We start from the raw sequence: 27028 nt of genomic DNA, 5'->3' as shown, positions 1-27028 counted from the left end.
CAGAGGCAACCATAAGTGCAATGTGGCCCGCGGCAAAAATGACTTTGACACCCTTATCATAAAACAACAATTTGTTTCTCAAAAACCGGAGCTGTTTTCCAAAAGTGTCATGTTGATTACTTCAAATAATTCTTTTTTTTTTTTGTTTTTGTTCTCTAGCAAGCCACAAATGACCCAGACATTCGTTCAATCTGCTTCATGTCACATCGTCATATTATTTGTTATTTACTTTGTTACTTCAGGGTTGAGTGTCTTCAAGAGTTTTGAAAGGCGCTTGTAAATGAAACGTATTTATTATGATTATGATTATTAAATATTTGCAAAATATTGCCTCAGCAACAACATCTTGTCACATCCTGATTGGCAACAGGTGGCGGGTTTGCACCTCCCCGCTTGTACACACCTGCCGCCAATCACCTCGTTGTGTCACCGGATTCATTCGGTTGTTAGATCGCCAGTGAATTGACGTGCCTCGCCACTGCCACTGGCCAGGTTACATTTTGTCTACGGCGCCTACTGTTGTGTACCCGTTCCGAGCCCCCCCCCCCACCCCCCCGCTAGTATTTAACCAGTCGGCGTTTATGCTCATTGCACTTAAAGGACAACCGACACCTCCCGACAAGTTGCGTCCATAATTTGTAAAATCACTTCAAATGACTTCTACTGACTACATTTGACAAAGATTCCACCGCATATAGCTATATTTTACCTTTTATGACTCGCGCTGAATATTCAGGAAGTCTTGTTTTCGAGTTCATGACGATTCCCTGAGTGACGTCGCTGACTGAGAAAGCGACACACAGTGCATTTTGGGTACTTTTTTTCATCTAAAAACACTGTGTTGATCGCAAAATTAGAAGGAAAACTACATAACGTGATGGTGAATCGTTGTGTGGCAGCCAATTGCAGTAACACCCATAAAGAAGGTGTAAGTTTACAAAAATTCCAAGCAGACAAAGCAGCCATTTCCAATGGACCAAAGCAGTATAGCGCCAGCCGAGGAGCTCCCCGGAGTGCGCGAACCCCCGCTTGGATAACCGTTGTCATCCTCTGAGCCTGACGATGGGTAGAAAGTTGCTTCCAGTGGTGAAAGAGAGCAATTGTCATAATAGTGGAGCAAACCGATCAGACAAACATTCAGCTGCTGGAACGAGAAGCTAACCGGAGTTAGCGATGGATAACTGCTGTCATTCATACGTAAGTTCGTAACTCTTCATCTTGAAAGTTTAAACAACGTTTTGCATGCACAACCATTAGACAATCTGCATTGATGTTGACATCTTGTAGCTTATTATTTGTTATTCATGTCATTGTATGCCACATATCACTGAAGTTGATGCTATATTGCTTATTCACGGAGCTGCATATATGCTTCATATGTCGTGTCCTTCAGCAGTTTCGTCGCTTTGCTTACACGGCTCGAATTGATACGGAAGGACTTCTTTAATCGATCGCAAACACTTATGCTTTCCTCTTCAGAACTATTTGAATCATATTCCTAACTGGATGAGTAACAAGAAAGGATCTTTTTCCGAATCGGAACTCTCTGAAGCCATTGTTTTGATTCTGGAGCAGGGCAGTTTGTGAAGGAGTATCCTGATGAGACGTCACGAACTGGGGGCGGGACTTTCTGAATCTCTCCAGTTTTTACATTTTCCATTTGTGGAGTACGAGGGTCGGTTTTCCCCTTGCCCCCTACTTGAACTTCAGTTCTCTTTATTTCGTATTTGTCCTGGCCCACTTTCGGGACCAGCGCCTTTATTTTGTGTTATCGTTCGATCGGTGCGGACTCGCGTGTCCTCATGAAACAATCTCTTACGGATCTACTTTCTCTGTCGACTGCTTTGGAGATCCAGCCACTCCTTTTCGTTCCGACGAGACGACACTCTCTCTGGCTCACATTCTTCAAAGCGGTGACTTATCTTGGCTGCGTCACTTGAGTAAACACACTCCATCCACCCTGCCTTCCTCGCCCTCCACTTTTGGACTTTAACCTTTCTTCATGTGAAATTTGAAGCAACAACGAACGGATCCTTGCCATCATCGACTTTTATCTCCACAACTCAAACAGGTACTTACTTATATCTTTGTTTTGTATGTTGTTGTTTTTCTGCACAATTCAAAAATGAGTTGGCCGAGAATGATCAAAAATATACTTTTGTACCATCAGCCTATTTTAATTGATATATACATGAAATATGTTTAGCCTGTTAGAAGAGATGCAAACCTTTAACCAAATGCTGTCAATTTTAACATAAAACGACTAATTGTCAAAGATGGAATATTCACAAGAATTTCAATAGAATCTCATACTTGTCCACAGCTAACCAATTAGGCAAATCATCTTCGTGTTGTTGATGGTCCTGTCACACTTGTTAAATTTATTTCAAGAAAACGACACCTGTAAAGAATCACAATGACATGGAAGGTGCAACCATAGTCTGGGTGACATATCTTGTTTTTTTTTCATTAATATGTTATTTTTGCGTCTTTCAATTATCCTTCACGTGTTTTATTTTGTGGCATTATTTTATATTAAAACTTTGCAACACAGGCCCAGAGTGACAATTCATAGCAAAACATTTTGGGAATTGGAAAATGGGTTTAATTTTAAAACATGTGAGGACCCAAAATAAGTAGGACCAATATAAGATTCATTCTGTAGACTTGGGCCCCGTGGCTCCTTGTCTCAAGTCACCAGTCTCAAAACTTAGTGCTGTTGTTAAATCCAGCTTCTTTCATCTTAGGCAGCTGGCTAAAATAAAACTCTCCTTTCTCATGAGCATCTTGAAGCAGTAATTCATGCCTTTGTCACATCTCGGCTCGATGACTGTGATGCGCTTTACTTTGGAGTCAGCCAATCCTCCAAGCAGGGTCTTCGGCTGGTCCAGGAGCAACACACCTGCTTCAAATACCCAAGATCTTCTCATGATGCTTCAGAGCTGGTTGATGAGCTGACCATCGGAATCGGGTGTGTCGCAGCAGGGAAAGCCGAAAAACAACCAAGACAGTAGTCCTCCAGCCCCAGAGTTGGAGATGGCTTGTTTAGAGTATGAAACAGACAAATATTTTGGGGGTACATGTTGTGTAAGGAGAAATGAGAGAAGACTTGCTTTGTCAACATCTTTATTGTGCCACCATGTTCGTCGACCTGTGGCCGTGATGTCACCGCTGCAACATTCTGTAGCAGTGTGACATATGCTACATTTACCCCCCTCCCTGAAGGAACCAGAAAAACTTTGTAAACAAGGGAAACCGGGTAGACTGCCGGTTTCCCTGCTTAGCCTTGTGGGTGATTCTGCCACGCAGTAGGCTAAGCACTGGGTAAGGTCTGAACATTCAAAATCAGTGATGTAAATATCCAAATACCGAGGTCAAAGGCGAACGTGATCTGGCCGAGGCTCTGGACCCACGGGCACGGCTGGTTCACCACGCTCTTCAAGGCATCCCACCGGTTTTCTCGGATGTGTGACAGGAAAGTCACTAGTCTTGGTCTGAGAAGTCCATATCTGCGACACCCCTGTCGTTTAAAGGGGTCGGTGATGCCACTCTCCTTAGGCGGCTAGCATGCCAACGTGACCCGTCAGCTGGCATGCCAGCGTGACCCGTCAGCCAGACAGAAGGTGGTCTGTCCGAGTTTGGTGGTAATCTGGACTGGTGCTGTCCAGAATGAGTCCAATTTGTGAGAGCAGCTTGGCTGATGAATTCACCCGGCGTTTCTCATTGGCCCCTCTGCCGGCTGCGGAAGAGAAGGGAAGGCCGTCTGCTTGGTTCAACATTTCTCTACCCCTACTGGCCCTGGGGGTGAAATGTGGCACCCACATTGTCAGAGATGGAAAACCCTAGTGCACAAAACAAGTCCAAGCCCAAGAGGTTGGCGCCATGACGGGATACTTGGAAGGTGAAGGGGGTGAGAGTCCTCGAGCCAAAGCGCACTGTGACGGTGGCAGTGCCCACCATGCCAATTCTAGTGTGGCCATAGCCAAACAAGTCTTTGGCCTCGATCGGGAGATAAGGAAATAGATGTCGACCTGTGGACACATTCAACAGTGACCTGTAGGCAGCAGTGTCAAGCAGCAGTGGCAAGCTCACTCCGTCCAGTTCCACTGTGCACCACTTGAATGGCTTGGCGCAGGAGCCCACGCAGTGGATGGTGGTCCGCTTCGCTGGCCAGATGAGCGGCGTACATGTATGTCGACGTGGGAGCAGAGCGGCACATGCTGGCAAAGTGGTTCATCTTTCCGCAGTGCTGGCATCTTTGTCTGATGGCTTTGCAAGTGGGCGCACGTGTGGGCTGCGAGGCAGACCAACAATTGACACATGGCCTGCGTCTGTCCCGTGTCGGCCCCTTGACGTCTGGCCGCATTTATCTCGGCACCGTCGTAAGGGGAGGTGGATCCTGCGGGTTGAGGGGGTCGGAGCAACGATTTGTGCCAACGAGGGAGAGCGTGAAGGGGAGGGTGGGTTCGCGAGCCGAGCCGCTAATTGTGCTGCATTCTCTAATTGGAACGCCATCTCCACAGCCTTTGAGAGTGGGATGACGTCAAGCAACAGTCACAGTTTCTCCCGTAGCTTGGGATCAATCGTGTGCTCCGCCAATTGATCCCGAATCATCTCCTCTTCCACGTGGCTAAATTTACAGAGCCCCACTAAACACCGCAAGTCGGCAATGTAGTGGTCTACCAACTTGCCTGTGCGTTGCTGTCATTGACCGAAGGCAATCCGCCGGACGATGACCCTCTGCGGGGGTGAAATGTCGGTCCAATAAAGCGACGCGTTCTTCATATGTCTGCGCATGTCCAAGGGTGCGAATAATGCGCTGCCCTTCACTACCCAAGCTGTGCACTAGCATAGCCGTTGGCCGTGTGTCGCTTGCCTCGTGCAGTCCGATCGTCAGATATGTCGTGAAAGAGTCATACCACCTGGACCATGGGATTGATGGCTCACTGGGGAGGGCAGGGGAGCTGTGTAGAAGTCCATCTTCGTCGTCAATGTTGTGTCCGGAGGAATGAGAGGAGAAGACTTGCTTTGTCACATCTTTATCGTGCCGCCATATTCGTCTACCTGCGGTCATGACGTCACCACTGCTTTACGACCTGTCGGAACATTCTGTAGCAGTGGGACACATGCTACAGTACAGATTAAAAAAAAATATGATCTCAGCTTAGTATGAAACGCCTGCAAGTGTCACAGGGTGAAATGTATCTTATTTAGTATTTTGGTTACATTCGCATAGTTATTCATTGGTTTACAAATGATATCTACGAAAATGTTTATTTAAACAAGGAACGCCTGCTTCGGTGAGTGTTTCGTGTTGGACAGGAAGTTGTTGTGCGCATTACATCTGGGCATTCGAAGTAAACCACTGTTGAGTCAAGACGTATCCCACCGCTTGTCTTGTGTTTTTTTTCTGGATCCCACAACACCGTATCTCCTTTACCATAGTGGAGAGCGCAACACAAGGAATACAAAAAGGATGGGTAACTGTTATTTGACGAATATCCATCTGTTTTCCAATTCCCTTTATCCTCACAAGAGTTGAGTCTATCCCGGCTGTCTTTGGGCAGTCGGTGGGGGACACCCTGAACTGGCTGCCAGACAATTGCGGGGCACACAGATGAACAACTACGGTTTCACACTCACACCAACGGGAGAATGTAGAGTCTTCCATTAACCTGCCATGCACGTTTTAGGGAATGTGGGAGGAAACTGGAGTACCCAAACGGACACTGGATTAACATGCAAACTCCACTCTCACCACCTCTCACGAGGCGCAACTGCTACTTTCCAATGACTAATTTCAAATGGTGGAACAAACCAATAAACCATATGTGTATCTTGGCATAAATGAAACCACCCTAACTATTTGGACCTTTGGACTCTCATATCTTATTGTACGAAGGCCGGGCATGTGTGTGGCTGCGTCAGGGCGGCAATCCAATCTGCTTTTATGTGTTCATTCATCTCAGGGCAGAGCTGAGTGAATACATTTGAGCAGAAATTCTGGACTGACAGTCACAATTGATTTATGCAGTGAATATGAAAAGAATCTGGATTGACTAAAACTGCATACTGATTCTGTCTGTGTTTGTCTCTATCCTTAGCAAATTCTAGACCTTACCGCACACCTGAAAAAGAAATTCTTTGTAACGATGGTAAGACAAAAAGAACAGGTTTTGCGCTCAACAAAGTAAATATGATTTGCCTGTACCACCCCTTCCCACCCCCAATGTCTAACAGTACTTTGATCTCATTTTTATTGGTAGGATGTGGGGATGTTGGAGATCCCTGCCGAACTGTCTGCAAGGTTTCGAAGGACAGCAGGTGATCTTCAAAAAAAAAAATCCGGAAAATGATGTTTGGATGGGTTGTAATTACTTCCTTCAAACAGGGTATCGACATGCGCAAACAGTGACGGAGGTTGCATCTCCACAAGTAAAGGCAAAACACGACCTCACTCTGCCTCAAGATGTAGACCGATACCCATTTTCTCTTTATGCCAAGTCCATACTTAAGGCAAGTAACACTGAAACACGTGCACACGAATGATTTACCTTCTGATACCTGAGATTCGGCCCAGCTTGTTTGTTTGCAAAGCATTATGACATCGCAATCTTTTCTTCTTTCCAAGTTAATCTTTTACTTGTTCTGGCATTTGATTTGGCCTTCCTTTTGATTGACCTGCTTTATTTTATTATTTTAATACTTTTTGTGAAAATGGGACTGATCGAATGATTAGGGTGCAGTACAATAATAATAATAATAATAATAATACTTTTCATTTTAAGCGCCTTTCCAAGCTCTCAAGGACACTTTAAAGACACAGACAAGTATAGGTACTATAATAAATAAAATACAATCACAAATAGAATACAACAAATAAAATACAATTTTAAATAGAAAAAAGAGAAAAAGCTACACAGAAAATGCAATTTTAAATAGGTTGGTTTTGAGATGGGATTTGAAGATGGGAAGAGAATCGATGTTACGAATGTTGGGAGGACGTGAGTTCCAGAGTTTGGGGGCAGAGCAGCTGATAGCTCTGTCCACGATCGTGCTGAGACGGGCAAGGTGGGGGGCACACAGAGGTGGAGGGAGGAAAACGATCTGAGGGAACGAGAAGGAATACAAATTTGAAGAAGGTCAGATAGGTATGGGAGGGGGGCGAGGTTATGGATAGCCTTAAATGAGGTTTTGGTGGTGCTCCGGGCTAAAGAATTCTGGACGAGTTGAAGTTTGTGGAGAAGTTTCTGAGGGACACCAAGGAGAAGTGAATTGCAATAGTCAATCCGGGAGGTGACAAGACTATCAACAAGGATAGCAGTGGTGTGAGGGGTGAGAGACGGGCGAAAATGATTGATATTGCGTAGGTGAAAGTACGCAGATCGGGTTAAGTTATTTATATGGGAGTGGAAACATAGTGTGCTGTCAAGGATGACACCTAGGCTTTGAACCTGATGGGAGGGAGAAACGGTCGAATTGTCAATAGTGAGAGAGAAACTGTTAGCTTTGCTCAAGGTGGATTTGGTACCAACGAAGAGAATTTCAGTTTTCTCGCTGTTCAGTTTGAGGAAGTTATGGGTAAACCAGGATTTCATTTCAGAGAGGCAGAGTGAAAGGGAAGAAGGTGGAAGAGAGACTTCGGGTTTGCTCGAGAGATAGACCTGGGTGTCATCCGCCAAGCAATGAAATTGTATACCACATTTACTGAGAATATTGCCTCGGGGAACAAGGTAGGTGATAAAGAGGAGATGTCCCAGGACAGAGCCTTGGGGCACACCAGAAGATACAGGAGAGGACTGTGAAGTGAAGGAGTTAATTTGGATGAACTGAGAGCGGCCAGAGAGATAAGAGTGGAACCAGCGTAGGGGCGTGTCGGTGATCCCAATGGAGGAAAGTTTGTCAAGGAAGGAGGATGGGATGAGAAATTGTATCAAAAGCTGCCGTGAGGTCAAGAAGGACGAGGATGGAGAGTAAACCGCCGTCAGCTGCCAAAAGAAGATCATTCGTGACTTTTAAGAGAGCTGATTCCCTACTGTGGTGGGGGTGGAAACCAGATGAATGGTTCGTAGAGATCATTCTGGGATAGGTGAGAGTGTAGCTGAGAGTACACAACTTTTTCTAGGATTTTGGAAATAAAAGGAAGGTGAGAAATGGGGCGAAGGTTCTTGAAGTCATTGGGATCAGATCCAGGCTTTTTAAGAATTGGTGTGACAACCCTTTATACATATGTAAATTTCTCCACTCAGAGACCAAGAAAGGTTAATTTAATCCAAAATATATTCCTCGCGATCAATTTGGGACCAGTCAGCTCGCTATCATTCTATCACGATTGGCATCCTGTAATGGGCACCCCTTTTCTGGGGAATCCAGTTGTGCTGGGGGCTTTCAGTACTCATTGATGTGGGCAATGATAGTGAGACCTGGAATAGCATGATTCCAGTGATTCAAGTTGTGACATTAAGTGTATTAGCTATCTAGCTAGCTAGCTATTAGCCATATAGCTATCTAACTGGCTAGCTATGTAGGAACTATCAGTGGGGCCATAGGGAGTGGTCCTCTGCTCCCCCCAGACCTGAGAGTAGGGACCTATCATAGCTCTGTCCGGCGCCGCCATGTCTGGACATTAGGGATGTATGAATAGGGCCGATACGACCAGTCAGACTTTAGTTCGCTGACGAAGCCTCTTGGATAGGAGTCCAAAACCTTCAAATTTGTACAGATGACGGCTGAAGAAACCTTCTCATCTTTCTATTGGCTGTATGGATTGGATTGGATTGGATATGCCTTTATTCGTCTCACAGTGGAGAAATTTACATTTCACAGCGGCAAAGTGATGAAAGGAATGAAAGTAAAAAAACAAAATACATGAGCTGCTGGAAAGGCAGCCACTCTCGCGGCGCCGTCTTGAAGTCAAAAGAACAAAAAAAAACGAAATAACAAATACAGTAAAGTCTCGTTATATCGATATTCAAGGGAGTCCGAAAAAATATCGATATAACCGGGACTATCGATATATCTGATATCGATATAACGAGACTTTACTGTAATATGACAGCATAGAGACAATATGACAAATCAAAGACACAGAGAGACATTCATTCTTCAGGACTTGCTGTACTCTCTTTGTGATAACATGAAGCAGTTCTGGATGAAAGAGGAGAGGATCAAAGCGTCTTTCCACCAGTGGATCAGGGACATCATGGTGGAATGTGCACGTCGACTACAAGCTAAATGTTGAAAGCAAACACGCAGCTGTAGCATCCATTGACGAAAAGAGATTGTCTCACATCTCCTGTTCCACATAAATCTGCTTCAATTCCAAGCCGCGACAGTTCCACATACGCATCGGCGCTCTGCGCTGACGCTCCTTTCTTCTTATCGCGGGTTCCTCAAGCCATGCATCCATCCATCCAGCCGCAGACTGTCCAACAGCACTGACCTTTCCACTGAACAAAGCGCGGCTGTGAAGACGCTGCCCATTACAGGCACAAAAAGCACAATGGCCCCTTTGGTGTCCAGCGATGGCAGTCGAATGGCTCCGACATTCCTCCCATTCAAAAACAGTGCTGGCATATTCATGCTGCCGAAAAGGCGAAACCGCTCAGCACAGTCTCCTCCTTGATGAATGTCGTGGTAAAAAATGCTGAAAAACAATCCGTATCCGTTCCACACGACGCACAACAACACAAAGTGACAAAAGAAAACACAAAAACTACAAAAAAAGCAAGGCTCATCAGAGCACTTGCTGAGGCTGCCTACTCGGGCGCCATCTTGGACTTAGATATCTATCTAGCTGGCTAGCAATCTGGCTAGCTAGCTGTTGACTATCTATGAGCTATCTACTGGCTGGCTAGCTAGCTTACTCTCTATTTACTTCCGGGTTGAGTGAACGCTGCCCCGTGTGGCTGCCGCTGCTCACCCACAGAAAAATTCCTGTGACTGTAAAGTGACCTTGAGTTTTGAGAGGCGCTTACAAATGAAATGAAATGGATTATTATATAATTTGATTGGCGGCTGCAGCTTTTGACGGCTTCGAGGAAATTCATCCAACCAGTCTACATCTGTTTTGTTGACTTGAAAAAGTGGTCAACCAATGTTCTTCTGTGAAGGGCGAGAGGAAAATTAGCAGCTCTAAACCTCGACCATGGTCATCAATTGGTAAAGTGTGCAGTGGCTTGTCCAGGCATGGGATGAGATCCCGTCTAAAGTGGAGTTGTTCAATCGATGAATCTTGATGTGTTGTTCACGTGTGAGTGGAAAAATGGGACAGATGACGAACGGGCAGATCAGTGCAGCATTTGCAGTTGTGTGGATTGGATTGGATTGGATTGGATTGGATTTGCCTTTATTAGTCTCGCAATGGAGAAATTTACATTTCACAGCAGCAAAGTTAAGAAAGAAATGAAAGTAGAGATTCTGAATGAGTCTATTATGGTGAAGGATGGGTTGGGTCGAAAGGAGAATCTCTCAGTTTACTAGTCGACGTACGTTCCTACCCTCACCTGTGTTCATGAGCTATGGGTAAAACAACATCTCAGAGACAAACAGCCAGAATTAGTTTCCTGTGCAGGGTATCCGATCTCTCCCTTTTAGGCAGCGTGACAAGCTTGGTCATCAGTGTGGGTCTGTCTGAAAATTATGAAGGGAAATGATGAAGATGCCTCCTCGAGGCCTCCCTTGTGAGGTGTTCTGGGCATATCCCACCAGGAAGAGGTCCCAAGGATTACCCAAGACACACTAGGAGGGGGGGGGGGGACATTTTGGGATTTCCCTGAAAGAGCTGGCCAAACTAGTCGGTGGGAGGAAATTCTGGGTTTACCTGCTAAAGCTGCTATACCTGTGGCAGGAACTCATCTCAGCTTAAGAAAATGGATGAACAGTGGACAGTGCTTTCATGAATAGCGGCATATATTATGTGTTTGGACAAATAAAGATATTCTTTTAGTTTCCCTTTAATGAATAACAAAATCTCTCTACAGGACACATGGTGCCAACCTCAAGGAACCCCACTCCAGAGAGCTCTGACCCCTCTTGAACCAGAAGATGCCGGCACTGCCCTCGAAATTTATAAACTGGTATCGGAATGACCACAATGTAATTCATTTGTTGTGTTCATTCTTTTCAAATTTCAAATCATTTTTTCCTTAGATCATGCGATTCACAGCAGAGTCAGACCTCAGCGATTCAGAGGAGCAGTTATTGGGAAACTACATCATTGAAAAAGGACTGAACCGACCTGCCTTGAGGGATGAGATCCTGGTCCAGTTGGTTTACCACACATGGGGCCTGGGTAATGAACATCACAGCCTGCAAGGCTGGTTGCTGCTGGCTTGCTGCCTCTGTGCCTTCACTCCATCAGCACAACTGGAAAAACCCCTGCTAAAGTAGGTGACCTATTTAGGCTGCCCATTCCAGTGATGCCTCGGTTTACGAAACCCTTAGCTTACGAATTTTTCGGTTTCCGAACGTTGAATTTATGAAAATTTTACCTTGGCATACAAACTACTTTTCGGGGTACACACAGAGCTGCCACAATGAGTGATGAGTCGTTCGCGAACGGGTCTGTTCTCCTAACAAGAAAATGGCAGCCGGCTTGTTTTGGTCCTCTATTCCCCGCCCCCAGCCGTCGGTTAAAACCACGTGATTGGTCAAGAACGCAACAGTGAGGGGGTGGGGATTACACACGGAGAGAGAGTGCAGCCGTTCTCCAAAATAAAAATGGCTGCCGACTTTTTTTTGTCCTCTATTCCCACTCACAGTGTTCGGTTAGAGCCACATGATTGGTCAAGAACGCAGCAGTGATGGGAGGTGGTTTAAAATTAAAGCGACAGGCAGACGACAGTGAAAGAGTTTCAACTTAGATAGTTCAAAGCCAGAGTGTAGACTACAAGGTTAAAATAAACCCATCAATCAGGCTCCACAAAAAACCCGCACAAGCCATCCGTACACTTGATGCTATCAACCCAGCTAAACAGAACACAATTGATGAGGAACTAGATACAATTATCGCAGAGAAAACACCTACAAGGGATCGTTGCTCAAAATGGTGAAATAAGAAGGCTACGTTCCTCATCAAGTGTTTAATGCTGAGAAAACCGGCCACTCCATTCCATCAAGCCATCAACAACCATCACAAAGGTAAATAAAACGACTTACCATACCAATACCATAAAACATTTATTATACATAAAATAAGGTATATTTTGTGTAGTTTTAAGGCTTAGAAATTAGAAAGTAGAAAAATATGTTTTATGGGGACCTGGGAACGGATTATTCTCATTTTAATGGTTTCCTATGGGAAATAACTTTTTGGGATACACACTTTTCGCCTTACACACTCTGTCTGCGAACCAATTAAGTTTGTAAGCCAAGGTATCACTGTATTTGGTTCACAAATACAATTTGTAACTCTCTCAATTAGTGTTTTAGTGATTACGTCCGGGGGTTATTGTTGCAATATTAACTGGTGCAGAAATGAAAAGCAAAGCATTTAAAAGTTCAAGTAAAGCAAGGCGAGTGCTAATGAGGCTGGCTGTGTCAAAGTACTATGTCCACACATAGAAATGAAATGTCTGGTAGGATGTTTATTGTGACAAGAGAGGGTTCACAGACAAAATAGATGACAGTGGATGGATTATTAAAGAGAGAAGACTCGAGAATTTGGCAGAAATTCTGAAAAAAAGACTGATCTGGACTGTAGTCACTGCTTCAAAAACCACCAAATTCAGATGCATTCGTGAAATGTGTCTACAACTGGCAACCCTGAGCCAATTGGAAGGTCTTAACTTGGCCAAGGAGAAGGACTACACTAGGTGTCGGGAACCTATGGCTCCTATGGTTGCATCTGGCTCGCCGATAAAAGTAAATACATATTTTCACTTTTTCGTTGTTCATTGCTTGTTTGGGCGACAGTTGGCGGAAAGCGCAATTTTGATTGGGTGATAGTGACCTCTGGCCGTTGATGTCGAAACAGGTAAACACCCCCTTTAAATAAGCCTGACTAGTAAAAAAATTACGAGTATCATACACTTTACGTTGAATGGACAGAAGGATTCGCCTTTGTAGAGAGAACAAGTTCCGCCGTGATTCGAATTTTCAATAAAACAATACCATGAATGAAACAGTTGAATATCAGTGGCACTTTGACAAGCCCCGTGCTAACGTTAGCATCAATATACTTCTGTGAGAGACAGCAGAAAGCAAGCGTGCAAGCCAATGAGCAGTGTGCAGGCTAGCTAGCAGTAGCTTCGCCTATGGACCCGGCAAATTGACTTTCATTCCGATCGTTTGGCTGGATTTTTTTTACCAATCATGAAGAACGGAAAACTATTCATATTAATGGTGAGTTTTATCAATTGTTTGAAATAATGTATTCTGACATTTTGTTGAAATCAGGTGTGTGCGTGCTTGTGTTTGGGTGGCTCTAAAGAAACATTTCTAAATATTTTAATTTTATGGCTCTTTTTGTCAAAAATGTTTTTGACCCCTGGACTCGACTGTTAGGTATTATCTCATCGTCCTCCTCATGTGTTTGTCAGACATCGATGTTGTCATTCATGACTCCTTTTCTTAGTCCATCCATCCAATTTATGATCCACTTACCCGGAATGCCCAGAGAAAACCTACGCAGGCCCAAGGAGATCATCCCAACTCCATTGCCGGAAGGCCAGAGCCAGAATCTGCACTGTGAGGCGGAAATGCACAAAAACAAAACCCATGACAAAAGGCAAAAACCATAAAATCCAAAGCTTTTGAAGAGCTCTCGCCGATGGCTGTCAACTATGGCGCCATCTTGAATGTGTGTACATATTGTCTGCATTGCAGAGGGGCATTTCAATTGATTTCAATTGATCTGGAAAGTCTTCTAACAAAACATTGCCCAGAATTGCGGATAGTGGCCAGGACATTACCGTTCAAGACATGTGTTGGTTCTAATTCCTGTTTCTCATCTGGTTCGGTGTTCAACGAAGTTCTGTGATGAAATACCAGCGGGGACGATAGATGGTGAACAGAAAAAAAACGACTTTATTCTCGTGAAACAAAAGGAGCACATCTCTCGGCGCAGCGGTGAGCCAAGAGCACACGAACACAACAAGAACAAAAAGAACGACAAAGTCCGCCCGCTCAAACAGTTTAAAAATACACAGCAACGATCTGTTGTCCAATCAGCTACGGACAAGTGTTGGGAGAACATTTAGACTGAAAGTTGATACTTGTTACATTCTGCTTTCACAACTATTCAACTAATAAACTTCATAAATCCATGTAGACTAAATTAAACATGCAATAACATAATATGTACTGATCTAAACATGAAATAACATATAATGTACTAAGCTAAACATGGAATAACATAATGTTTACGAATGTGCATAAAGACACTCTATCAACATGTAGCATCCATAAAGTAAAAAGAGTGCACTAAACAACTTTTAAAAATTAAACAACAGGGCTATTGGATTGGATTGGATTTGCCTTTATTAGTCTCACAGTGGACCGCACTATAGACCAGGGCACAGAAACAAAAAGCTGAATCTGAAAATATGAAAGCAGACGTAAAAGATCGCAATAGAGGACACATCCACATCCATTCCTTTCATCACTTTGCTGCTGTGAAATGTAAATTTCTCCACTGTTAGACTAATAAAGGCATATCCAATCCAATCCAATCCACATAATGAGTTTGAGCAACGCTTCAAGGATTTTTCTGAGGTAATCGGCTGTTTTAAGACGCATCACAGGATCTTTCCTGAAAAACAAACAAACAAACATTTTAAACTTAAAGCCTTAACTCACCGAGGAAAATAAGAAAACCGGGAAGTACTACTGGCTGGAAATAGAAGAGTCATAACAAGGATGATGAGATTTGCAATGTCCATCACTGGAACTTTTCAAACAAAAACTCATAACTCACCTGTTTTATAACGATTTAAATTTTTAATGTCCTCCGTTCTGTGTGAATCGTAAACACTGTATTTTCTTCCCTGAAGACTGACTGAGCGAAAGTTATGTTTTGATTGAATTCTCGTTGTTGGTACCAAATCCACCTTGAGCAATGCTAACAGTTTCTCTCTCTCTATTGACAATTTGACCGCTTCTCCCTCCCATCAGGTCAAAAGCCTAGGTGTCATCCTTGACAGCATACTATCTTTCCTCTCCTTTTTTTTGTATCTTGAGAATTTTTGGTTTCATTCCCTATTCTTTCTTTCTGACATTTGTTGAATGACCACTGAGGCTACCCACAGTTAGTGAGTGCTCTCCTGATATGTTTTGACTCCTTTTCTCTCCCTTCAATGCTAGTTGGTATTAGTTTAGTTTAGGTGGGCACTCCTGGAGGGCCACCCTCCTGCATGTTTTCCAAGTCTCTTTGTTGCAACACACCTGATTCAAATGAGCAGGTTCAATGTAAGGCTTCCGCAGAGCTTGGTGATTATCTGATTATTTGAATGGTTTAGCCCTATGCTGGAGGGTTCTGATAACTCCTAGTTTGTGTTGTAAAGGGTGGTTCGAGTCAAAAAGTAAGTATTGTTCAGTGTGCGTAGCCTTCCTAAAGACTTCTGTTTTTAGCGCTCTGTCCTCTTTTATAATTATTTTACAATCCAAGAAGGCGAGTTGGTTCTCTTTAATGTCCTCACGAGTAAATTTAATGTTGAAGTCTACAGAGTTGAGGTGATCTGTGAAGGATTGAATTTATTGTTTTTAATTATGACAAAAGTATCGTCCACATATCTAAACCAGTGCCTCGGTTTTGTCCCCGGGAAGGATGTGAGGGCCTGTTTCTCCATCTCTTCCATGTAGAGATTAGCCACTATGGGTGAAACTGGTGAGCCCATACCACAACCATGAATGTGTTCGTAAAATTTCTCCCTAAATTGAAAATGCGTAGTATTAAGGCAGATTTCCAATAAATGGCAGATGTGATCCGGTTTAAGTTTGGTTCTTTCGTGCAGAGAAACGTCCGCCGGCAGTCTCGTCCTCACCACAGAGACTGCTGCTGGGGTTGGGACTGATGTCAAGAGAGAAGTCACATCACAACTGCCAAAGTTTCCTCAGGCTCCAGTTGAGGTCTTTGATACTCTCTACAAACCCTGTGGTGTTCTCTACGTGATATTCTGCGTTACCAACCAACGGAGCTAAGATAGTTTTTAAATATTTGGCTACATTGTATATAGAGGAGTCAATGCTACAAACAATGGGTCTGAGGGGGAACCCTTCTTTATGTATTTTTGGCAGGCCATAGATACATGGCGTGGCCTCTCCCGGGTATAATCTAAAATACATCTGTTTGTCTATATGTTTTCCTTTCTCTAAATTTTGGAGACAGTCTATCACTTCTTTATTGTATCTATTGGAACGGTCCCTTTTTAATTGCTCATAAGTGTTAGAATCACTGATTAACCTATTCATTTTGTCTTCATAATCCAATGTGTTGAGAAGCACTGTGCATCTGCCCTTGTCTGCTGGCAAAATAGTAATATTTTGGTCTTTTTGTAGTGTAGTTAACGCCTTTCTCTCTTCTAATGTTATGTTGGACGGAGGTAGTTTGGAACTACTGAGAAGGGCTGATATTTCAATGCGTAGATCATCTGCCTCTGCATACGAAAGTTTGTTATTTTTAAGACTTTGCCGAAAGAGACATTTCCAGAAGGCGTCATTATTAAGGCAAACAAAAAGGGCTGGATGTTACGCCACAGTTTGCCAATGGATTGTGGATGCTTGGGCTAACGTGTCTGCTGGCACGGTGTTTCGAGCTCTCGGAAAAGTCGGTACCGGTAATGTGCTCTTTTTTACTATGTCGACGCCTATTGAGTGATGATTCCAAAATGTTATTACTTTGTAATTGATAAATAAAGCACTACCAAACTCAGTTTTTCTCCCGATCTGTTTTTTTTTTTTTTAAATACGCACACTTTTATGCCTGTGTGTTGTTGTGAGGCGGACGTACGTATGGCAGTAGAGGATATGTACCGGTATATAAAACCCGCACACATAAATGAGACTGCGCCTTTTCACACGGTGCGCCCTTTGGTCGTTAAAATATGGTATTATTATTTAATTCTCCTTTTTTGCAGGTGAGGTTTCAAAAACATTTGAAAATATTTTTTCATACTTCCCTTTCAGGTATGTGTCTGACTACGGACCCATGCAGTACCGTTCACTGTGCCAACACAAGCTGCTCATATCCATTCAACTCCCAGCACCCACTTGCCGTATTTATCCCGCAACTCAGCTGGAATGGACCGCCAACAAAAGGAAAGGCACAATGCTTGTGGGTGTATATGCATTCAACGGTAAGACAACTATCAATTGGGAGGCCTTCTCCAAAATTGTCGCACGCAAGCAGCATGCGACATTAAATGGCCCTTGTGCCCATTTTTTTTAGACTTGTCCCTGAAATGATAACAAAACTTGTCATTCTCGGGGTGGGTAAAAAATAACAAATAAATAAACACATACATAAACAACCAACAAATTAACTGAAAAAATGAGCAAAAACAAACAAACATTTTTTTTTTTGCATAAACATACATGAATAAATGTAATTGGGCCATTTTTTTGCGAATACGAATACGACAAAATACGCAGTATGATGATATTTTTAGTCAAATGCAAAACACCAATAAAAATGACTTAAAGTGTCCAAAATTTGCAACAAATTGAGCTGCGAATTGGGCATTTTCAGAAAGTCCCGCCCCCGTTTCGTGACGTCACGCCAAGACGTCTTGCATTGCTGGAGAATCCAAACAATGGCTTCAGATTTGTAGAATATGCTTTCTTGTTACACATCCAGTTATGAATATGATTCAAATAGTTCTGACGAGGAAAGCATACATGGTTGCAATCGATTAAAGAATTATATGTGCCATTTTGAGGCAACATTGGGGGAAAATCTCTCACCCAAAAAAAAGAGGCACAAAATGGCGACCTCCTGTGGCCCCCTCCGTTTCCACAGGCTGATAAATTTCTTCTATGGCGCTTGGACGCCCTCTTCTGGAGGCTTTTGGGTGCAACACGGTTGTCAGACCAAACATGCACAGCAAAATACATTGACGTGATGAAAGGACTGCTACAATGTGTCTTTTTTTCGGTTAGGGGCGTTCCTTTAGTGACGTCAAGTACGGACTCGTCACAACTCAAAAACAAGACTTCCTGAATATTCAAAGCGAGTCTTAAAATGTAAAATATGCGGTGGAATCTTATTAAAATACGCTCAGTAGGAGTCATTTGAAGCCATTTTACGAATTATGGACACAACTTGTCCGGAGACGTCGGTTGTCCTTTAAATACTGAAACCAGAACAGGTTTAAGAAAATAATATAAACAAAAACTCTTTCAACTTTGAACAGAGCATGCCATCTATATCTTTAACTTTAGTCATTTGAATTGTAACCTAAATGTTTTCATCAGAGGCCATCGAGGCAAACACCTAAAAAATATCTCTTTCAACTTTGGACAGACCATGCCATCAGTAGATGAAGTAATATTTATGCATTTTAGGTTTTTTTTCACTGTTTATTTACTCTGATGGGTCCAAGCCAGATACCGTACTTGGCATGGCTTTTTACATAAACGTGCATATATTTCTGGAAAGACTGTTACACCCACACTGCAAAAGGAGAGGTACCGCCGCTCATTCCTACCGACTGCTGTGAGGCTTTGCAATTCTCCATAATCACATGTGGAAAACACAACTGGACACTTGACACTTGTACTGTAAATATGGCTTGATGCAATAGAGCACCATATATCAATATGCCTTTCTTGATACTTGCACTATGTACATTTTTTTTATGAAACGGGTTTTGCACATTTACAATATACAGTTGACATTTTTATTTGGCAATGCTTAGAATACCTTGTTTTCTATCCTTCATCCCCCCCCTATCCCGCCACTTTCAAATTGCTGCCGTGGACTGCAAATTTCCCCATTGTCGGACAAATAAAGGTTTTCTGATTCTGATTCTGATGATTGCCACACATGGTGGCAGCCACACATGGACCCTGCTCCATTTCCCTTCCATTCGTGTTTTTAAGACATAAATGAAAAGTGTCCCGGATGGCAGTGCCCCTTCTATCGATTACCAGCAGCTAAGCTTAGTTTCCTCCTCCACATCGAGAACTCCTGCCCCCAGAAATATGGAACAAATGATTTTTATTGTGATTTTCTTTTCCATTTCTGAGACATTCACATAATAGCTCAAATTGACTTGGAACATGAATTTCCTGAGGAAGAAACATGACAAGTGGATTCATTTGTTATTTACAGAAATGAAAAGTGGAAAATGTATATTTTGTTTATAGCCAAGCGATTTGTGTTAATAATTCACTCAATGCATTTTATCGTCGTTTGTAACATCCCCCGTGGAAACGCGATGTATGCTCATTTCTAGAAGAGAACATCACCGTTGAAGTAGAGTCCTGGACAACAGGAGAAAAGCTGGCCTCGTCGCTTCTCCAGGCCAGGTACTTCATTTCATTACATTCACAGCTAAGTGTACACACTGCAGTATACTGTATAAATATACTCGACGTGTATTCAGTAAATGGTTTATGAATGTTTCATAGAGGTGCGATCGAAGCAACACAGGGATGGTCTGTGTCTCTTCTGACTGACGATGGGTGGTCTGATTTGGCTGGATCAGACTTTGTCATGGATTTGCTTGCTGGTGCTGAGGCAGAAGCACGACCACCAAACATGCCCTTAGCGACTAATTCCGATTACCCATTCAGTGGCCAAGATGCCCGGTATAAGTCAACATTTTTTTCCTTTAAACACAATATCACACTTCACAGCAAAGGTTTGCGAGCGTAAATGCAGTTAATGTTGACGTTTTAGTGAGGATTTGTTCACAAATGTTCAGACATTTGCCAGATGTTTGCCAACATTTGCTCAATTTCAAGGCAATACAAAAACCTGCTTGTGACCATTGAAAATCTGGACGAATGACTGGCCAATGTCTTTGCAGCTGTTTGACCTGAAAAAAAAATTGTTCATCCATCCATGTAATCCATATTCAAGCCTGTCCCAGCCATCTTTTTGCAACAACTGGTTGAACTGAACTGGTTGGCAGCCAATCGCAGGTCAAACATTGACAAACAACCATTTGTACTCAGAACCACACCTCGGTACGGTTTTTAGAATGTGGGAGGAAACCAGAGTCCCCTGGAAAAATAAACATGCAGGCTGGGGGAAAACGATGCAAACTCGACATAGAAAAAAAACAAAAATATAAGAATAATAATAATATGCATTTGTTCCGTTCATGAACATTTTCAAAACTTTGCTACAGTGGAACAATGCCTTTAGAAATGTACATAACAACAAACAAATGTCAAGCTTCTCTTCTCACTTGTCATTTTCAAAGGTTACCAGTTACAGATCTTGATGACTACATTCCGCCAGCTCCTGCTGTTGAAGCTCCAGGAGTTTCTCATTTTCAAAGAACCCTTTCGGGAAGCGACTATCCACAGGAAGGTACGACAGATTTATTCAGTAAAAATATCAACATGTTTCCTCCAATGGTATTATCGGGAAATGGGTTTCTCCGAGTATGCTGTCACACAGTGAACACCGATATTTTTCACCCTGGGGCCCCATTCAATAACTGATTTCAGATTATCATCTGTTTTTCCTTTTCTATAGGCCACCGTCGACAGATGGATACATATGTTGATGACTTCTTCGACTTGGACCAAGGACAATTGGTTAGTGTGTGTGTGTGTATATATATATATATATATATATATATATGTGTGTGTGTGTGTGTGTGTATATATATATATATATATATATATATATATATATATATATATATATATATATATATATATATATATGTATGTGTGTGTGTGTGTGTGTGTGTGTGTGTGTGTGTATATATATATATATGTGTGTGTATATATATATATATATATATATATATACAGTAAAGTCTCGTTATATCGATATTCAAGGGAGTCTGAACAAATATCGATATAACCGGGACTATCGATATATCCGACCCTGTTTGCATGTAATTTTCTCCGTGCGTGCATAGAAATAGTATCGATATAACCGGGACTATCGATATATCCGATATCGATATAACGAGACTTTACGATATATATATATATATATATATATATATATATATATATATATATATACACACACACAAGTACTTATATACTTACACCAACAAGTGTCGAAGGTAAATAAAGAGTCCAAACTTGTCAGGAGAGCACTCACTAACTGGTTACCCTCAGTGGTCTTTTAACAAATTTCAAAAGGAAAAAATAGGGAATGAAACCAAACATTTGGAAGATACTAAAAGGAGATGAGTCGCAGTACCTTACATTGCAGGAGTTTCTGAAAAACTTGGCAACACAAAATTCCTACTTATTTCAAACCTATAAATACTTTAATCCAAAAGATAGGGTGCCAAATGAAAAACAAAGTAATGTAGTTTATTCAATACATTGTAAAAATGAAAATTGTAAAGAGCAATACATTGGGGAGACTAAACAAATTCTCAAAAAAGTATTTATCAACATCGCAGGGATAATACTAGTGGGCCTCAATTGGCAGTACATATGCACCTATGCAGCTAGCAAACACTCATTTGATGACAATGAGGTTAAAATCTTAATGAAAGAAAATAGATGGTTTGAAAGGGGAGTAAAAGAAGGTATTTTCATAAAACAGCAAAATCCTTCACTAAATTACCATGGTGGGGTGAGGTTCAAGTTGGATCATTCGTACAACAAACGTCTTAGGCAACATAGGCTTAGTTATGCTGATGAGGTGATACCAGTGCAAATGAGGCAATCAGGCCAGTCGTAGACTTCATACTCAGACAGGACAATAGAAGTAATCATTCAGGACAATAGAAGTGTGTAGACGCATGGAGTAGTCCTCTGCGCCCCGCAACCTGAGAGCAGGGACCAATCATAGCAGAGTCTGGCACCGCCACATCTGGGCAGTAGGGTTATATACAGGGCCGAAACTACCAGCCAAATACTTTAGTTCACTGATGAAGCCTCTTGGATAAGAAGCGAAACGTCCAACATCTTCAAATTTGTACAGATGACGGCTGAAGAAACCTTGTCATCGATGGTCCACTCCTGTACGACTGAGAGCTTACACAGACGAATCGAACAAATGCATTTCGTTGACTGATTTCAAACCCAGCCATCTATTTGTTGTATCCAAGTCATAAAACGATGAGAGAAGCACTTATGTTCAATTAAAATAAAATATTTAAATTCACTCAAGATAAATATACTTAAATATGATCAATATTATCCATCCATCCATCCATCCATCCATTATCCACACTGATTATTCCTCATTAGGGTCGCGGGGGGTTCTGGAGTCTATCTCAGCCGTCTTTGGGCACTATGCGGGGAAGACCCCGAGTTGGTTGCCAGCCAATCGCAGGGCACACCGAGACAAACAAGCACTCGCTCTCGCCCTCACACCTCGGGACAACTTTGAGTGTTTAATCAACTTGCCATTCATGTGTTTTAGAATGTGGGAAAACCCACGCGGGCCCACAGAGAACATGGAAACTCCACACTGTTAGGCCAAACCGGGCCTTGAACTTACAACCACTGTACTGTGAATCTGGCTTGCTAACCACTCGACTACCGGCCCGCCCCTGATCAACATTATTGTATTTATTTATTTTTGAAGGACAATGACAGAGTGGCTGCACTAAACCGCAGGATGAGAGGTCGAGGAGGTATTGGACCCATGCAGCCTGGATTGTACAGCTCTGGTATGTGGAAAATACCATATCCACAAGACTGATCTGCAGACCATACGTTATTTCATGATGAATACAAATGATGTGAAAACAAAAACTACTATAAGTATAAGAACATGTTTCCTGTGACTTTTTTGTGGGTCTATTCATGATAAATCAACTGGAGTGTTGCTCAAGGAATATACTGTATCTTTTGGGTCTCACTGTTCAAAAATATGTAAGATCGTCTGAGGAGTGCCACTCCTAAGGTGATTTTTTGGAAACCACGGCTGCAACTCCTATTAAACATAACATTTAACCAGAGAAAGGCTACCCAGTACACTATTTGAATTTGGGATATAATTGTATTTATTCGCCTTCTGAATAATTACTAAGACACTGTAATAACTAGAAACAATTTAAAATGTTGTTCTGGTGCAGCATCATTTGTCAATGGAAGTACTTTGAGCATCTATCTTGAAGGTAGAAAAGCAAATTAATTGCACTTCCCAACTCAACGTTTATAGATTTCCATGTTTTTATTGGAGAAAATGTCATTGCTTTCACTCTCCTGTGATAAGGAACGGATTCAGTGTAATCAGAGCTCGTCATTCTGTTTTCTAGGTATGCCTAATTTGATGTCAGGTTATCCCATGGGTAAGTGACTGAAAACTACAAAGGATTGGTGTCAAACAAGGACCATGGGTCATATCGAGCCTGTGAGCCAGGCTGTGATTACGTGGTAGAGATGTTTGCTCGAACAGTTTGAACAAAGGCTCGAACACAGGAAAAGATTGTCTTTCACTGCCAGCAGGTGGCACAGTTTTTATGAAGCCCTTTTCTCGATTGACACCTGACCTCGGCGGCATCTGCTAGACTTTTTATTGTTAGTAAATGCACATTGTAAGTCAGGGGTGTCCAAAGTGGGTCCTCGAGGGCCGCTGTCCTGCCTGTTTTCCAGCTCTCCCAGGAGCAACACACCTGATTCAAATGATCAGCTCATCAGCCAGCTGTGAAGCGGCATCAAAAATGGTCCTGATGATTTGAATCAGGGGCGTTGCTCCTGGGAGAGCTGGAAAAGAGGCAGGGCGGCGGCCCTCCAGGACCCACTTTGGACACCCCTGCTCTAAGTGATACATTAGTAAAACACTGGACGTTTCATGGGCGGCCCTCAGTGGGCTTTGGGTGGTATCACGTAGTCCGCTGGTACAAGCACCAACATCCATAAACTAACAGACCATAGGCATTATAATGGGTGGCCTTTCCATGAACTGATACATTTCCGACTTGGCTATTGACCTCTTTTCATTCATGAGTTTACCAAGTAATCCCTTACGCCCCGTACCAAGTACCCCCAAGTATCCGTACTCCCTTTGACCATGGTTAGATCTCTTTCTCGGAAGTGGCAGTTTAACAGGCCTGTTCATCTCAAATTGACCCAAATGAATACTTTCGGTCGTTGATAGGGCACCAACATGACAACGCGGAAGTCTTCCCATCTGTGGCATAACGCAATTTTTTTCTTTGAATTTACAAGTAGGTCTCCATCATTAAACAATGATTAAATGCAACTGCAACAATGTAATGTGGTGTGGTGATTATATCACAATAAGGCGCAACAAAAGCATTCAATTTTCCCAAAAGCTGAGAGTGCTGCAGAAGTTGTGAATTCTTGATATAAATAAAGCTGTATTGTATTGTGTTGTACAGGTAACATCCGATTTATGACCGGTGCGAGTAACGACCACCCGTACTTACGACCACGACCGCCAGACCCTTTTTTTAAATTATACGCCTGGGACCGCTACGGTGAGATCTGCAGCGTAGATGTAATAGAGACTCGAGATGGTCCTTCTTGTTTAGATTGAACAAGTAACCGCTTCTCTCAGCATTGTTTAAGAACTATTTTTATCGCTGTTAAAGGACCATATGTAGCGTTGTGCCTGCTTTGCCAGATCCGCTCAACATTCAGCATGCGTCATTTATCTTAACAGAGAATATTACAGCATTGCACAAAATAACAGTTTCTTCACAAACGCGTACAAAATTTTTGGCCAGCCAGGCGCGTGATTGTGTTGCACTACCTGTGGCACCGGCTGGGGGGAGCGTCCACAGACGGCGAGGTGGGTCGGCCGTCGGCGCTCGGGTGCGCTCGGGTGTGACGAGAACGCCACGTCGGGCCCACGCCGCCACCGCCTCTTTGAGACTTTTTTCCTTCGGTGTCCGCCTAAGTCCGAGCGTGTGTGTTGGGCGACCTCTTCTGGTTTCTCCGTTAGCTGGCAGAGCGATTTTTCAACAGCCCGTTTGCGTGGGAAGCCGTGCGTATTTGAGTCAGCAGAACGACACAGTGCTAAAAATCGATAATATGAAATATAAAATGATAAAAATGACACTAAAAGTTAGATTTATAATTGAACTGTAAGCAGTTTGGTATATAATAGTCATCAATAGAAAACATTATTTAAAAACAACGGAATGACATCGTGTACTAATCTGTCGTATAAACCTCGCGTCGGCCATTTTTAATGCTTTACGATTTACGACCGTTTGACTTACGACCGTATTGTCGGAACGGAACCCGGTCGTAACTCTGATGTTACCTATAAATCTGTCATATAAACCTTGCGTCGGCCATTTTGAATGCTTTTCAATTTACGACCGTTTGACTTACGACCGTATTGTCGGAACGGAACCCGGTCGTAACTTGGATGTTACTTGTTAATCTATATATCTATATATCAAATTTCCCCATTGTGGGACGAATAAAGGTTTTCTGATTCTGATCTATATCTATTATCTAAATCCTCGTCTCACCCCCCTTGGGTGGTGTCCGTGCCCCATTTTAGCTCGGGTCCTTAATTGATTTTCGCAACCCGCAAAAATGTTTGTATGTACCGTTTTTCATAACTCGAATGTTCGTAAACTGGGGAGCATCTGTACAGGCACAAAAAAAGCACAATCGCCCCAGAGCTGTCCAGTTATGACAGTCCAATAGCACCGACATTCCTCCCAATCAAAAACTGTGCTGGCTTCAGCAATCTCATTCTAGATGAATGTCGCGGCCAAAAATGCTGAAAAACAATCCGTATCCATTCCACACGACGCATAACAACACAAAGTGCCAAAAGAAAACACAAAAACAACAACAGAAAGCAAGGCTCGTGTGGCCAATGATGAAAACAAGTTTCATACAACAGCCATAATTCATAGCCTGGTTGAAAGGTTGATCATTGGTCTTATTGCCTGAATGTGATCTATGTCTAGGAATGCCAATCAGCCCTTCGATCCCAAACTATGGTACAACTCCCATGATGCAACATGTGACAGCCATGCATACCATGCCAGGTATTGTGTCAGTATTTCACATTTGAAATGGTGATAGTGAAATGACTTTTACTGTATCTACCATAATGTCCACATAGCCATGATGATGCCTGCTGTTCCCTCTGTCACTGACCCCGTGCAAATGGCAGCCACACAGCAAGCCCTCATCAACCAGCAGGCTATGTTTATGGTTTGAAGAAACAAACTTTTAGTCTTTTAGCAAACTATTCATTTATGTATGTATGTATTTGTTTATTTATTTAATATTAAGCAGTTTTTTTTTTGGTTTGTTAGTTTTTTCATTTGTTTGTTTTTTCGTTCCTTTGTTTGTTTTTTCGTTCCTTTGTTTTTTCCTTTGTTTATTCATTTTTGTTTTTTCATTCGGTTGTTTTTTCATTTGTTGATTCATTCATTGATTCTTTCTTTCTTTCTTTCTTTCTTTCTTTCTTTCTTTCTTTCTTTCTTTCTTTCTCTCTCTCTCTCTCTCTCTCTCTCTCTCTCTCTCTCTCTCTCTCTCTCCACCTGCTTCTGCTTCCTCTCTGCAGGCACAGCAGATGACTATGCAAGCAATGACTCTGTCCCAGCAGCAGACACAAGAGCAGCAGAGATTGAGAGAACAGGAGAGGAAGCGGGAAGAGCAGCAGAGACACACGGTCACAACTTCCAGCCAATCTCAACCTGCAAAGCAGCCTAATCCACTTTCGGTGAAGGTAAATTACGGGGCTTGGAGAACGTGTCAATTATTTGTAGCGAGAAATGGAGGGGGCCACTCTGCTCTTCCAAAAGGTTATTTTGTGAAAGCATCAAACGTGTGAATCAGGACTTGGCGGTAACTTTCCTTGAAACCCGGGAGAGTGCATATGGAAGTAAGGGCCTTGATTGTGCACAGCTTCATCTTTGGGCCCCAGTCGCACTTTGCCCAAAAGAGCCACCTGAATCCATCATCCGAGAGATTTTTCTCGGTGCATGTCAGC

General features: G+C 42.7%; 1 protein-coding gene across 2 annotated transcripts in view; it reads left to right on the top strand.

The window, feature by feature from the left end:
- The first annotated feature begins 1692 nt into the window (after positions 1-1692).
- Positions 1693-27028, top strand: part of myo15b (myosin XVB) — a 72677-nt gene continuing 47341 nt past the window's right edge. The window contains exons 1-16 of one of the 2 annotated variants that reach the window (XM_089015623.1): positions 1694-2071; positions 6105-6155; positions 6267-6324; positions 6392-6516; positions 10983-11078; positions 11152-11387; positions 17125-17294; positions 19395-19467; positions 19570-19749; positions 20370-20479; positions 20648-20709; positions 22679-22763; positions 23355-23387; positions 25995-26075; positions 26153-26244; positions 26600-26764. In XM_089015623.1, the coding sequence (XP_088871749.1) occupies positions 6153-6155; positions 6267-6324; positions 6392-6516; positions 10983-11078; positions 11152-11387; positions 17125-17294; positions 19395-19467; positions 19570-19749; positions 20370-20479; positions 20648-20709; positions 22679-22763; positions 23355-23387; positions 25995-26075; positions 26153-26244; positions 26600-26764 (1569 nt within the window). In that variant the 5' untranslated portion in view covers positions 1694-2071; positions 6105-6152. Of the gene's footprint in view, positions 2072-6104; positions 6156-6266; positions 6325-6391; positions 6517-10982; positions 11079-11151; positions 11388-17124; positions 17295-19394; positions 19468-19569; positions 19750-20369; positions 20480-20647; positions 20710-22678; positions 22764-23354; positions 23388-25994; positions 26076-26152; positions 26245-26599; positions 26765-27028 lie in introns of both variants that reach the window. The other variant, XM_089015624.1, reaches the window with a different exon arrangement.

Source organism: Hippocampus bargibanti, linkage group LG15 (assembly GCF_051943395.1).
Source record: "Hippocampus bargibanti isolate YZ-2025 linkage group LG15, ASM5194339v1, whole genome shotgun sequence".
Classification (NCBI taxonomy): Eukaryota; Metazoa; Chordata; class Actinopteri; order Syngnathiformes; family Syngnathidae; genus Hippocampus; species Hippocampus bargibanti.
The sequence above is the reverse complement of the archived record's forward strand: the minus strand, read 5'-3'. Positions and strand labels throughout refer to the sequence as shown.